General features: G+C 35.6%; 1 protein-coding gene across 6 annotated transcripts in view; it reads right to left on the bottom strand.

Moving 5' to 3' along the window:
- Window positions 1–522: 522 nt before the first annotated feature.
- The window catches only part of LOC145671232 (high affinity cationic amino acid transporter 1-like), a 291381-nt gene continuing 275590 nt past the window's right edge, over window positions 523–16313 (bottom strand). For all 6 annotated transcript variants that reach the window (XM_081740120.1, XM_081740121.1, XM_081740118.1 and 3 more), the window contains one exon: window positions 523–1880. In XM_081740120.1, the coding sequence (XP_081596246.1) occupies window positions 1831–1880 (50 nt within the window). In that variant the 3' untranslated portion in view covers window positions 523–1830. The remainder of the gene's footprint in view (window positions 1881–16313) is intronic.

Raw genomic sequence — 16313 nt, 5'->3', positions numbered from 1 at the left:
AGCGGAAAATAAATTAGAAGGTGTTAGAAATGGTGAGGGAGACAAGAACAATTTTAGATATTATTAAGAAGAGGAAAAGAGTGGTTGGGTCATTGTCTAAGAAGGAATTGTATCATAATGGCCAAAGGAAAGAAAGGGAGGGGGCGGAGGAGACTACAAAAAATGGACGATACCAAAACAGAAAAATCGTACATGGAGACGAAGAGGTTAGTGGAAGACCGTGGAGCATGGAAACTTCTCAGTTGCAGCAAAGTGACCTGCCAATAATGGCAGAATACTTACGATGATATTTTGAAATATCACAGAAAGTAGCTAGGAATGAAGGTGTCAGAAAACAATGCTAAGTGGGGAGACAAATGACAAGGAACGAAGAAAGAAAGAAAAATTAACACTGCAGTACACGCTATTTGAAATGACTCAGACAAGATATTATATTATTTTATTAGCTTATTATATGTAGGACAAGTTACGACTAGATTATTAAACGACATTTTCAGAAATGACGTTAATGTTGGAAAAAAGTTAATTGAAAAGAATTTATTTAAAAAAAGAAACAGCAATGACAGAAACAGAGATCTTAATTCTTATCTCTTGTATAACTGAATTCATATTATGTGACATACACCACATGGCTATGAATTTCAACTCTCCAGTACGATATATATTTAACGTTCTACCTTCATATTCTACCTTCTACCTCTATAACTGAATTCATATTATGTGACATACACCACATGGCTATGAATTTCAACTCTCCAATACGATATATCTTTAACGTTCTACGATTGGAAAATCACTTTTGGCCCACTTATAAATATAACCCTTAAGTATAAATATATACTGTGTGCTATAACCCTCACAAGTTAACCACCACATACAAATTATGGAATACATTTAATAACCACTGATAGAACAAAGAAAGAAAGAAAAACAGAATACAAAATACATATATACACGTTAACTATTTCTCCCTTAAATTAATAGATAAGCAATTTAAGATTCTGCGAAGAGATTACAAAGAAAATCTCGTCTTATGATCACAAGTAAATTGTGATGAAAAAATATATTTTCTATTCGAAACAAATGAGGATATATTTTTGTTGTAAGTATATTGGAAAAAGGGTAGGAGAAATCTGAATTAGTTTTTTTTATTGTATTTTTGCCTCTCAAATTCAAAATTGCTCTGGAGTTAGTTGATTATCGGAACGATGGGACACTACAATTATTATATTGCACTGGTAGTTTAGAAATTTTAAATAACATAACATCACTTTACATCGGAAGCTTGACGGCATAACCATCAGCAGTATCAACTAAAAGGAAGACTTAAATATTATACATAAAATAATACTCCACTTCAATATTTAGCTACAAATTGACTATTCTATGCTCAATTTACTCAAAATATATATACATTTTCTATTGTCAAACTAAGTATACGGTTATGTCTAAAACTCACGATCAATTAAGTCACCTTTTACAAAATTATATGGAATAATACACAATATCCAAGAGATTCATGGTAAGACCCATTTCATAAAATACAAGTACAAAATAAATAAACTCATTAAAGTAAAATTATATTACATTTACAGGTGTTTTTGTGTGTTAATCTATGAAAGTCAATAAAATTATGCAAAATTATATATCCGGATATTCAAATATTAATACCAAACTCAATTTTTAAAACTCTGCGTCGTAGAATGATAGCAGACTACACTTACACGATTCCTTACACAACTGCTCACACCACAAACATTTTGGCTGACCTTTACTAAAATTAAGTATTTAGTCATATTTTAACCACAAGACTAAAAATTGCCTTGATTATCACCTGTGGATACTATGTCTGATTCCGTAGCCGAAATACATGGTAAGTCCTGAAAATAAAGAGAATATATAATTAATGTGAAACATCCACAAAACATGAAAATATATATACTTCCCTTTTGTAGCAGTTAAGACTTAACACCTCATCACGAGTTCGATGCTTACGAACGTTCGATGCATTCTAGATGAGTAAGAAACAGTCGTTCAACTCACTTTCGTCTTACTGATTACGAGGATGAATTGTGAGTTTTGCAATATTGCGTATGTGCATTTTTGTGGTGTATATGTCATGTGATCGAAGTAGTTCAAAACCTCGACGATGCTCGCCTGCACGGGTAGAAAAAGTGTGCCCCGAAAGATTGTACAGCGCTGATTGATGTGTGATTTAACAGCCGCAAAGATGAAAATCCAACAATGTCAAATTCGGGAACTTTTGCTTTACAAGCTCGATCTGGGTCATTGCGCCGCGGAAGCAAGCTGAAGCATTTGTTGTGGGTAAAGTGAAGGTGTAGTTAAACACGGTACAGCAACCAAATGATTTATATTTCGATTGGGTTACAAAAACTTTGCCGATTAGCCATGGTCAGGTAGATCGAACTCCCTTGTATCAGAGTATAAAGGAAAATTCGACAACTAGCACTACGAGATTTTAGGCGAACTCGATACCTCACAGTCTAGTATTCATCATCTTCATGACCTCGATATCTCACAGTCTAGTATTCATCATCTTCATGACTTCCAAAGGCAAAAGCATCGGGTACTACCGAACTGGGCCTCAAGAATCGACACCAGTTCAAGGACAGTGGTAAGTGGGCGCGTGCAAGATACTTCTGAAAAACCTGCGTTATATGAAGAGAATAGTAACGTGCAGTATTATCAGTGAAAAAGTAGTGAGGTTGTGCTCAAAAAGTGGCGGATTTAAAGTATTTGTAGCCCAAACATAAAAATGTAAGATGTCTGGGTTGGCATTGGTCAGGCGGCGATCGCAGTTTCTGACTGTTGGCGGTAGTGTGTTAGGGCAAACTCTATACTACGTCAACTGCAGTGTGCAGTGAACTGAGCAGGGGTGATAGTATAAAATGAATGACATTTCTGATTTTCAAGGAGACACGTTTGCTCAAGTCAGTTTTGTGTGCTCTGAAATACACTTTACAACGTTTACAGTATGTTTATTGACTGATATTCCTCACTTCTTTAACCCATTTGTTAAATTCTTTATCTGGGAGCCGTGAATTTTCGAAGATTTATTCTAACTTCACGTATGCATTATGCAAATATGCACAGCATAGTAACACAATTAAATTTGCGATGTTCACGTTTACACAGCTCCGCATAACTATTAGACCCAGGCATTAACTGAGACAGAAACACGGTCAGGATACTGCAATAGCGCAAACTTAACAAAAGTCTAGTTGTCACATCTGGAGATTAAAAGGTACTAAAACAAAAACAGAAGTATTATCGAACATGTTACTTTTAGTAAAACTGTTCTTCAGTGTGAATAGAATTGCCAAAAAAAAAAAAAAAAAAAACTTTTATTGTATTATAGAAACTAATAATTCGTGATTTCATATACAAAAATAAAATACTGGCGTATTCTTAAGAGTTATAGTGTGCAAATAATTAAAAGTAACCTCAAAGGTAGCGTGTCACCCAACTTCAAATTTTGGTACCAACTGCACTTTAAAAATCGCCCAATCTCCTACTGGTAGCTCAATCTTGCAACACTGGTAACGTGTAACGAAAAGTGATTTTTTTCGAAGTTCTAACGTGTATAAGCAGCGAATAAACAAGAGCTAGAAGCCGAAATGTGTCACCAAACATGGGTGTTTCGAACACAAGGTGACGCTTTGCGTCTGGTTCAATTATACAAGGAGTGATCAGAAAGTAAGATTACAAAGTCTGCAGTGAAACGTTTATATATTATTTCATACAACTAATACAGCCAACAGATAGTACATACATTAGGTTATTTTTCCACATCTGTTGAGGCATTTGTCATATCGTGGAATGCGTTTAAAGATTCCCTCTTGGTACAAATCCTGTCCTTGCGTGTTCACTCACGTTGTTACGAAGTGTTTCACCTCTTCATCTGAAGGGAGGCAAACGGCCTCCTAGGTGCGGGAACAGGTGCCGTCGTAACGTCATTTCCCTGTTGTTTTGAATCAGCTCCTTTGCGCGAGCTGTTTTCAAATATATTGATGCCGTGCAGGGAAGGGGGGAAAAGGAAGCAGTGCCCTACTCGTCGGTGACAATTTCTCTACCAACTGCAAACTTTCAACATCATTCTGCGACGTGCTGACGAGACATTACAGTCTCTCCGTAAACCTCTACCAACTGCCGGTAAATTTCAGCAGTGGTTATATGTTTCGCCCACAGAAATCGAATACGTGAGAGGACTTTTTCACGAGATCAGTTTTCTGAACGAGTCACCATTTGTGTTTACATATAATTAGCGCCGTAGATAGCAGGTGGCTGAATTTCTGCAGAGTTGCCAACTTCATGTATTAAAATTACCGCACACTCATCATTCCTCTATAATAGACGAAACTGCAGAAATATCGGATTTGTAACCTTAGTTTCTCATCCTCCCTTGTAAAAAGATAAACCTCTCCTAGTTCCATGGACAAGCACCGTGTGCGTGGGTTTTCTCGGGGTTCTCCCGTTTCCTCCCACTTTCTTCATTCCACCATTTCATTCACTACTCATCATCACCGTCTCCTTTAGCCTAACCGGGATAAACGTGGGATGTAAAACTCATTTCATTTTCTCCTAGTTCCAGGAGGTCAAATTATTAGTGTTAACATATATTCTGCATAGTTGAAGCTAATGTATGCCACTATGTCTCAATATCCTGTATTGGTAACCAGAAAGTGAGCCCTTCTGCAAGAAGACAATGTAAACTCCATGGGCGGCTTTAGGATTTTAAAATTTGGGTAGGCTCGCTCCCTCTCTTATGGATACATATATTCATTTGATTGATTAATGACTGTAGGAAATTACTTTTACAGAGTTATTGATGTTATTTGTTAAATAATTATCTACCATTAATATAAATAGTGGAAAATATATTTACTCTTTATGTATCTTTTAGCGTTTATATATTTTCCAAAATTTTTGGTAGCCCCGTGCCTACCCGCTAGAGCCGCCACTGGTAAAATCTCACATCTCGAACGATCCAGAATAAACTCCACGAACTTGACGGAACTGAATTGATGTCACAACTAGCATATAACCTAGGCATAGCACCTTCTGATTATTACTTTCTTCCAATTCATGGCTCAGTTCCTCGCAGCGTTTCAACCACCAAGAGCAAGTGGATGCTGAAATGCAGGAGTACTATATTTCAGAGACAAAAGTTGGCATCGGCGTGGGATTGAAGAACTGGGTGAAAAGTGGATTCAGACGTTACAACACAATGGTCACTACTTTGAGAGTGATAAAATACTTCTGTTGCTAACGCATAAAGTAAGAAAATGACTAAAATATTGCAAAACTTTGGAGCTTCCCTTGCAGGTTAGATTGTTTCAAATATAAGTTATTCCGTACAACTTGTTTTATTTGTCATTAAAAACTCGTACAATATTTAAAATATAAAATAAGATCACGAAGTAAATGTATCTAATTATGTATATATAGTGAATTATTTATTTGAATGACACAAAAATGGAAAATTCAAGTTTTCTAATTTTCTCAGCTGCCCTCGACATCATATATTTAAAGTGAATCACACAGCTTGAACTGAACATTAATCACCAATAATCTAATTTAACTTTTGAACTCTTGACATCCAACTATCTAGTGACGAGATTGTTTCTCGTCTTTTTCACGAATTAGCTTTTCTCATGTAGTATAAAGTAAACTTGTAGATTGTTGGTATAAAGGGCAGCCCTTAGTTGTGTCCCCTATGATTTGCATGGTTTTATAGGCACAGGGAGCGTTACAGAAGCGAATCGTTACCAACAGTTAAAACTGTTCTAGACTATAGCATCTATTTCGTGGAAAGTATGCGTTAAAGATGTTTTCTGGCAATTGACAATAACCAGAAGAGATGTCATCATACACTTCTTAAATCAACGAATACATAAAATAAATAAATTAAGTAACCAAAATAAATTTAAAGGAAAAAATTAAAAGAATAGTGAAGCTTTTGGAGGTGGAAGGCAGAGTCTGTATAAGTCAATTCCTGGCCGAAAACTCCCAATGAACCCATTGAAGATGCAAGAGAAGGTGCTGAAACATGTCCGGAAGAATTGTCTAATGTCTGAATACTCAGTGGTAAGGAAAATTAATTTGAATATTTTCATGTACTAACGAGTGGTGAAGGTATCCGGAAAAAGAACCAACAATAAGAGGCGGAAGCCATCATTTTGCAGAGTAGATGGAAAGGTGTAAAAGATTGGTGAGAAAGCTGTAAGAAATCATTGTGCCTAGCGCAGGAATTTTTTCATTGGTTTGGACGAAGAAACGTACGTGCACAAGGACCATACTTAGGAATCCGGCTGCCATTACACGTATGATGAAGAAGAAACTCCAATGTACTGTTATACTCAAAATTCATTGCCTCTTGGCGTGTAAAAATAAATTTTAAATTTTGTATTAATTCATTTTAATTTTACATATATTTCTGGTTTCTCATATGGTCGGTAACTCATATTGTCAATTATTAACATAGAAATAAAAAGAATTCTTTCCATATACAGAATTGTTTACACTAATATCATCTTTTGTCAAGGAAATAAAACAATGTGTGTGCACATTGCTCTCAGAGAACAGATCATCGTCTCTAGCAGGGATCGGCAAATCTCGCTTTTTTTGGGCACAGGCGTCCGTCAAGTGAATGGGCATGCTCGTGAGCAGGCAGTACAGCACGTCTTTTAACTTGCTTTTTATGTTTAATTCAATGTGTCCAATCCCATTATAATAATGCTACTTTTTTTTCAGCAACGAAATCCTTTTAATTATTGACAAGGTAGCTAAATTCAGTTACTGAATCTATCATACTGTGAATCTAAAAGCATACGTGTAAAAAGGACGTAAAAGGACAAATAAATACAGATGATAGTGACAGTTTCTAATCCAATAGAACTCTTTTTGTGTTCTTTACACATGAGAAACAAGAATCAACCAAGAACATAGTAAAACATTTTATCTCCACGTTAATTTCTGTTTACAAAACTTGAGTGCAATTAATAATAGAAAATAACATAATATTTTGTTAATACAATAGCCACTATGCATTGTATATATATATATATATATATATATATATATATATATATATATATATATATATATATATAGATAGATAGATAGATATTAATGTAATACAGTTAATACTTAAATAACTTACACACGTCCAACAAATTACAAAGAAGAAACTTCAAATACGTAATAGACGAAAGTTAAAATAATAATTACCTCTGTCACATGAAAAAAAAAAAGTATTTTTTGGTGAACGAACTGAATCTATAGTTGAAGGAATAAAAAAAAAAAAAAAAAAAAAGTCCATCAATGAATCCCATCTCAAGATCAACAATCCAATCAAAACCCCTAAAACCCACCTCCCTTCGATCTGTCTGTAAATTATAGTACCATCTTTTTTATCTACTCAAATAAACTCATCCCTAACGTCGTGGTTTTATGGTTAGTATATACGCCTTCAGCGTGGGAGATCTGGGAGATCCGAGTTTTCATTCAGCAGCGGTTTTGGCAAAATTTCGGATCGCATGCAACACAACGCAAATAATGCAACAGATGATTATAACTACATACTGACTATCGCAAAATAAAACCCAAATTTGCATTATGTTGGCGCAAACTGCTACGGAATGAAGGTCTCGTGAAAACAACTCACGTAGTTGGGATCCTACGTTAAGCTGTAGGCCCAAGTCTCATACAGCCTCAGTGCTGAACTGAACGGTAAACTTTCCTCCCCCACTTCAGGGCACGAACATGCCTATTGCACGTCTTAGACACTCGCCGGTTATCATACCAAAAATGATACTTAACATAGATTTGGGTAGTGATGATGTCCACAAAGGCTTGTTCTCTTTTATATTGAAGTTTATTTAAAGAAAAATATATATAAGAAGAAATAAGAGCAATACCTTCACGTTATTTAGTTGTTTTCAGAGAATATAGTAACCGTTTATTGTACACTAGTAATCATTTGAAGATCGGGTTTTAAAAATAGTGTACAATCCTAAAATAATTATTAAATTTAAGTCAGCCGACAACGTAGTGCTTTTAATATTTTTTCAATAATCTTTATAAAGTGAAAAGGAGGAAAATGTGCTTTCCCTTATCCTCAAAACAAGTACTACTACCATATTTCAGCAGGATATTAAGGAACTTCAACATTACACTTACAAATACTTACCATACATGTTCGTATTATATTGTATGATAATCCAATTGTTTAAACTGGACAACTTGAAATACTAATTGATTATCTGTAATTTAACGATTGTTTTCAACATATATATGAGAAACGACTACTGTTCAAGGTGAAATCAGAACCATTAATAGTAATTATACGAGGCAGGCATCTCTACCAGTGATCAAACCTGGGAACAAGTGTATTAGCAATTTCTGACTTATTTCCGGAATAAAACAAAAATGTAGCCGCACAGAACTCCGGGTTGAAAAGAGATCTACCACTGTTTACCACACCATCCAATGTTCGGAATATTTTGATTTAAACTATGTAGTTTTACTAAGGATCATCAGTCTGTATGGCATAGAACGCAATAACCTAATACAGTGACAGTGATATTCCTATTTGATTTTAGAATGCCACTTTTCAATGAAGTATCAATATCTTCGCAATGGTTCACTTTATTTTTGTTTGTTTAGAAGTTTAACGTCCTACGGGTATGTACCGAGGGTAAGGAAGGTTGTAATAATGGGGTGTATAATAATGCTGAAATCATGAAAGTGAGAGGAAGTGGAAGAATCCGAGAAAACCCATCGGCGGAAGCTGGAACCGAACCAGAGATACCACGCGCCAGAGGTGAGCATAGGTTAAAGCATACGTTATCATGTAATTGTTCAATAAACTTAAAGAATGTTTTCACCAGTTCAATAGATTTAGCTGACTAGATGTGCCTATGACCCCAAGGACTGGGGCTCAACTCTCCAATTTACTACTCTGTCTCTCAAATATACTTTTCTCTCTCCAAATTTACTGTTCTCTAGTTTGACTGCAACCATTTTCAACGAAAAATTACATCTTTTAATATTCTCATGGCACCCTTCTTTCCAGCTGTGGCCATTCTGTAGCTTAACAGTGATATGAAATAAAGCCAAAAATTGAGTTGTACTTAGGATCCTTCTATTGCTATCTATTTTTCTATTCAGGGACCTATGCGGCTTGCACTCACATCATGAACATTTTTCTAATAGCAAAACATCATCGTATGAACACTGACAAAGAGAAATCTGTATGCTGTATACTAAAAGCAATTTTTGACTCTCATTTTTTTTATGATAAAAATTTCAGTATCTAACATTTTATTGTATTCTTTTTTTACGATTTAGGATTTAAACTTAGATTTCTGGGCTTTCGTCATCTATGGCCATGTTAACCCGTCACGTTTTGAGAGGTGACGTCCCTCGGCGAGCACACTATCCGAGAAAGGGAAGAAAGGAAGCGGCCTGGGACCTACATGTTAGGTACCACCCCGGCATTTGCCTGGTGTGAATGAGGAAAATCCAAGAAAACCTCATTCAAGATGGCTGGCCTGAAAAAGCTTCTTACACTTTTTCGACCGAGAGCCCCCATCGGAAATTTGTATCCTTTTTAGCTAGTGTTAAAAAGATTACCATTTATAGCCAAGTAAAAGTATTATTAATTGCTGTAAATCGTTTAATACAATGGGAATTGGTTTTGATCCCGATTAGGTTATACACTTTTCAATATTGACCAAATATTATGACACGATTGGGGAGCTACTGAGAAATAGCTAAATCCGGTATTTTCATATATATAACAGATAATGTATTACTTTCGAGGGGAATGAGTACTAAAATCCTTATATTTCTTGTCACGACAAATATCGAGATTTTAGATAAATGTCAATAACAGCATTATTGTCACTATTGTTAATCATAGAACTTCTTAATAAATATATAAAATATATGTAACATTTATTGTTTCCAAGTCTTTTAGAAACCTTTAAACGTTCCTCGTCCAATAGTACACACATCATAAGCACTGTGCGAGTGTTCCATTGATGATATACAGGGAGGTCCAGAAGTGGGTGTAAGCCCCCCACCTCTTGTTTCAACAGTTACGGTAGAATGTTATTAGTTACGGTAGAATGTCTGTACACAGTTACCTTGACGTCTTAAGAGTGTTTAGAGTCATAAACATCGGTATGATCACCATCGATGTCGTAACACAACTGAATTCTGCGCCCAAGTTTTCGCAATGTTTTGCGGAGATACTCCAGAGTCACGTGGGTGAAGGCGTGTTCCACAGCTGCTCCTAATTCCTGCATTCTGTGATATCGAGTGTTTCTTACTTGTTGCTTTTTGAAACCCTAGAAAGCATTGTCTATGTCGTCAGATCGGGACTTCTTGGAGGCCAGGCAAAGGGAGCTGGTGAAGATGCACAACCTTTTCCAATCCAGCGGCCACGAAACGTCTGATTCAGGTAATTGTGCACGTGAATCGCGAAGTGCGCTGGTGCTTTCGGACCACTTTTAAGACTTCAAGGTAACTGCGTACAGACATTCTACCATAACTAACACTATACTGTTGAAACTAAAGGGGGGTACGCCCACTTCTGGACCACCCTCTATATATATAAACTTTGTTTTTATTTGTTAGAATATTGTTACAATGAACTCTCTATATAACAGACAGGAAACACTATCAACAGTTAAAGTGAAACAGTATTTCCCTTCCCATGGAACGATCATTTTTTAATTTCTTTCTTTTTTTTATCGGTTCATCTTGATCATCGTACATTCGTTAATGTACTAGAATAATGTATATAAAATGGCTTACTTGTCACGTCATTTACGCAGCAGAGGGAGAAAAAAAACAACACTGTATTACCATCCTCGGCCACTTACAACTAAAACTTTGAGCAGTCACTAACATGCTTTACTTTCAATCGGTTGTCAACGTTGAGTGTGGTGGTAGATTTTGCCTGGCTTCAGGTAGTCGTGCACGAGTCTGACTAGCGGGGCAACATATTGGAGCCTGCGTGCCGACTCCTGGACTATAGTATTCAAAGTAGGATTTGAAGTTAGAGCAACAAGGAAGAACCGATGGGACCGGACGAGGAAACAGAAATTTCGAAATTTGAATTCAAATTTGCATCAAACTCTGAATAACTTTTTTTCCCTGTCAGAAGTCTATTGGTGAGTAGTGTAATTTCACTTTGAGCGATATGCGATACAATTTAGATTAAGGGTCTGACTAACACAAATTAGTATTCAGTTCAACTATTTATTCTTACTTGAATGTGAGACATCACAACATTACTGAACTCGAGCACAAGTTGAAATCACCAGCCGATCTAATATATGATGTTTAGTTTTTATTCTAGTACAAAATATGATTATATTTGTTTAATTTTGATTTTTAAGCGAGAACCAGCAAACACCTAATTTCTATTTTCATCAATACCTTTAAAGAACTTTTCGCATTCCAATATTACGAATACATATACATACATGGTACATACACATTTCTTTTTCAAATCATAACACTATATTACTTAATTTACATTTTCGTATATGAATTAAACTCTCTCTCTCAGCTGCAACTTCCATCCGAAAAAAAAAAAAAAAAACTGTTCTCGGTAAAGCGTTCTGTACATAAGAACCAGCAAATTTTAATTATATTTCTTTTGAACGACCTACAGCATACGTGGTCTTATACCCCATATTTCATAATTTGATACAAAACTGGGATGCACACTGGCCACACACAACATTTCTACTGTTTTCAGTTATTCAGGGCTCATAGTGGTCTGGTCTCTTGTAAATAGATGAAAAGTGACCAAAAGCACACGAAAAAGTGACCAAAATCTCATCATGCCCCTTTTTTCCTTTGTCAATTTCTCCATCACCTCTCTCTTTGTTTGTTGTTTTGTTTTATCTTTTCTTTTTTACTTCTTCTTTTTGAGCTTCCTCCTTTCTTAGGTTTTCTAAGTATGCTTTATAGTTACGGTAAGCAGACTTAGTAGAGTAAGAAGCTTCTGAGTAAGTGGAACCAGTTCTGGCCTATTTCCGAATTTTTTCATCCCAGACATTATATTTAACTTAGCATTGAGAGTTCTCAAAGCCATGAAATATTCAAATTCATCACCTACTCTTAAGAAGAACATACAAGAAGCATAACACAAGACGAACACGATGACCCCCCCCACACACACACACACAACGTTGAGCGGATCATTAACTATTACGAAAGAAAACTACAAGACTATTATGATAGAAGAAAGAATAGACACAGAAGGGTTCTCAACCCCATCTTGAGAGCTTAAGCATCCACCAACCATCCACTGTGCTATAGAAAGAATAAAAGAAAGCTGATGTCAATAAAGCAGACTCTTTCACAAGTGGCAGCAAGTACTGAAGCTTTCAGAAGAGTAATGAGTAACTATTTTTATATTTTTTCTTAGGAAAGTGCCAATGCAAAACATGAATCACACGAAAAAGTCATTTTACCTCCCAAAAAAGTAACTTTTAGTGATAAATTTTAAAAAAAGTAACTTTTGGTTAAAAAAAATGACTCGCTATGAGCCCTGAGTTATTCCATTACACACTGGTCACACACTGGTCACAACATTTCTACCTTTTTTAGTTATTCCATCCTTAATTTTTCAAAACGACTTAGGGCCATTTGTTATGCTGAAGTAATCATGACAGAGAAGTGACAATTCATTTGTTTACTTATTACAACGATATTCTCGTAAGTTTATAAAATAATGTGGCTATTTAAAAGAATATTAGCAACAAAGATTATTTTCAACAAAACAAAGTGATAAAATTGAAAGATTATTTGTTACGAACTATCAGAAAAGTGACAAATCATTTGTATATACTTAGAAATGAAAGTTTTTCTACTTATTAAAGCAGATTGTTTAATTACATTGAATATCCATTCAGTCCACAAAAGGTACCATCTTTAGATTTCTGGGTCCGTCTCCGGGTGCTTTTTCAATCATGCATATATCATTTTCAAATAGAACTGAAGAAACACCAATCTTCAACAAACACAGATTTATTTTCTTTCTTTAAGTTCTTTAATTACGTGTGGAAATTATTAGATTTCCAAATTATGCTATGTACAAGTGTCGGAAGTCTTATAAAACGGCTATGTTCATTCGTTTGTCTGTTGACAGGTATCACAGCAAAAGCGGTAAGAGATATCAAGGAGCAGTTCTCAGCAATCGATTCATCGTTTCAAGAATAGGTTCCATCTCCTCCGTTAATCTGTTATTCAAACCGGAAGTGGTTGAAATTAGCTATTTTCAGTTTTAACATTTTTCAAATTAGAACAAAAACGGTAATAGATAGCGACAAGCTGATTTTTGTAATTGATTCCACGTCTCAAGGAAACATATCGCCACCATCCGCAACATTCTGCAAAAAACAAAAGTAGTTTAAATTTATTACTACTTGCGGTTTCAATACTGATTTCCATAGAGCTGAAACGTTAAAAGGTGCCGAGAAGCAGTTCCTTGCAATCGACTCAACATTCGAAGAATAGATTTCATATCCTAGGCAAACCTTCTATTCAAGCTGCAAGTGACAGAAATCAACCATTTCTGGTTTCGATACTTATCGTCACAGAATAAAAACGATAATAGCGACAAGCAGGTTTTGCGATCAGTTCAGTGTCTTACGAGAACATATCATTACCACCTGCAACTCTCCACTAAGACCGGAAGTGGTTGAAAATAACTAGTACGTTTGTTTTCAATACTGATTTTCATAGAGCAAAAACGATAAATGATATCGAGAACCGGTTTCTTGCAGTTGATTTTGCGTTCCAAGAATAGGTTCCACCTCCATTGACGCTCTATTCAAACCAGAAGTAGTAGATAACAAACATTTCAGGTTTCAAAGTTCATCGCTATAGAACAGAAACGACAAACATTTTTCGTGCAATCGCTTCAGCGTCTCATGAGAACATGCCATCACTGTACTAATAAATAATATTTTAATTAATTTTTTATTTATTTAACAATCACTAAAATACGCTTTACTTCTTCCTAAAGGCTTTGCTCGTCATTATTGTATTTCATTTTATTTATTTTCTGTTCATTCTTGTCTTCATTCCAAGAATCCACTGTAGCGCATGTCGTGATACACTTTGCATATATATATATATATATATATATATATATATATATATATATATATATATATATATATATATATATATATATATATATATATATATATGTATATATATATTATTTTTGATAATAAGCTTCAATATTTATATCTTGTTCTTTGAAAGTAATCGCCATGAAAAGGAAGTAAAAATAATGATCAACGTATGAATGGAGTATTTCTCATAAATAAATTTGTTACAATAGCATTTACTTAATTATCCTATGGTTTTCCCTTCTATTAATACGAATATCTTACAATTTACTATTTTGTAGTTAAATAAAAAGATAAGAAAAGGCGCTGGAATTCGAACTGGGGTCAAAATATTTTCTACCTGTTCCCATTTAACAGGCAGGCACTGTACTAACTCACTTACCCTCACTTTACTGAGAAACATGACTTTCTATTACCATACATTGAAAATATTTCTGCCTAGCGTGCCTCGCTTTGAGTCTAGAGTAAAAAGAATTTATATATTTGAAGGGGTTCGGGGGGGGGGGGGGAAGGTAACTGACATTTCTGTAGTATTGAGTTATATGTAGGACTGAATACTTCAGCATAACTAGAGTCAATCGGTGGAGAAAATTCTTCACCTCGCCAGTATATGGCAGAATAATACGCGTTGAAAGTTATGGTATCTACAAGCTCCTATAAGTAAAACATTGTAAGTAGGGAAGATGGCGGCAAGATGAGAGCTGGTGTTTTTGAACACGTCAGAAGAAAATGGTAATAATAAAGAGTAGTAGCAATGTAGAGTTTCCTAGATGATGATTATGATTCCGATAAGGATCGAGAATATATATACCAGAGCAGAGCAAATTTCAAAATAAAGGATATAGTGATTTTGAGGTGAGTAAAACTAGACGCCAAAAAAATGCCTGCTTTCATGTAAAATGTGGTATCTACTGTAGATAAGATTGTTTACTTGGAGCAGTGTGAACTATAATAGTTGCGAACAAAACGCTATTGTTGTAAGTAGGTGGTAGTAGTTATTGGAAAGGGGAGAAAGTATTTAAGATCTCATTGCCATAAACCATGTGTAAATAATAATAATTTATTTTATTTCATTATTGTTACGCGCTAAAATGACCGTTTGTAGATATCACGTTTTACTTGCAGATATTAATTTTATTAGACAGATATTCCATCATGTCGATCCTAAAGTCATATCAGAAGGGAAAACCATTCCATGTGTACCACATGCAAACAGAAGACTTTTTAGAAATTAGGGTGTTGCGAGAAGATATTAACATTAGTGCTCTCCCAGAATCTTTGAAAGACAAGTTTGAAATAAGATCTACAGTACGAATGAAGTTGTCAAGAGAAGACTTGCCTGCATTGGGTGTATCTTTTTCCTACAATGGAATAGTGGAAACTGTATCGTTGAGGAAAAAAGGACGACCAATTTCGTTCCTGCAACAGTTCAACAGAAAACTACATACAAAATACAGCGAACTTCGTCCAGCTGATGCTTCGAAAATTCGTGATGTACTGCCGTGCCTTGAGTGGATACCTCCTGTGTACCATAACTTCTATAACAGTCTGCAAGTTCATTATATCATGTAGATTTTCTTTCAGTTACGAACTCCGGGTCACACATTTTGCGTAGCCACATTGCACTGTTTAATAGCACAGCTTCACACAAAAAAGTCGAAAGTACACACTTCCAGCAAGTTTCTGGGGTCGCTGAATCCGAATCTGCGTTCCAATTAACCTCATCACGTCAGTTTGTTTTAAATAATGAGGCCACGAAATTTCGGGTTTGGGTCCTCTCTTTCACATTTTAAACATGGAGTTGTTTGTTGTACACGGATGATGACTTTGGAAATGGGCGTCCTCTAAGGTGATTGTCTAAGAAATGGAACAGGTGATAATCGGACGGTGCAATGTCCGAGAAGTCTAGCGGATGCAATAGTGTTTCGCATCCAAGGCGTAGAATAGTGTCCCGGTTCATCCTAGCCACGTAGGGCTTAGCGTTGTCCTCTATCAGGATGACCCCTTTGAGACTCAGAAGTGCTGGCTCCAAAGTTTTGAGTTTTTCTTGAACACTGCTCAACTGCTGACAGTACACAGTTGCATTGTAGCTCTGACCAGCTGGTAGCAGTTCCCGATGCACGATGC

The sequence above is a fragment of the Thermobia domestica genome, chromosome 15 (genome assembly GCF_964235325.1).
Source record: "Thermobia domestica chromosome 15, izTheDome1.hap1.1, whole genome shotgun sequence".
NCBI lineage: Eukaryota > Metazoa > Arthropoda > Insecta > Zygentoma > Lepismatidae > Thermobia > Thermobia domestica.
The sequence above is the reverse complement of the archived record's forward strand: the minus strand, read 5'-3'. Positions and strand labels throughout refer to the sequence as shown.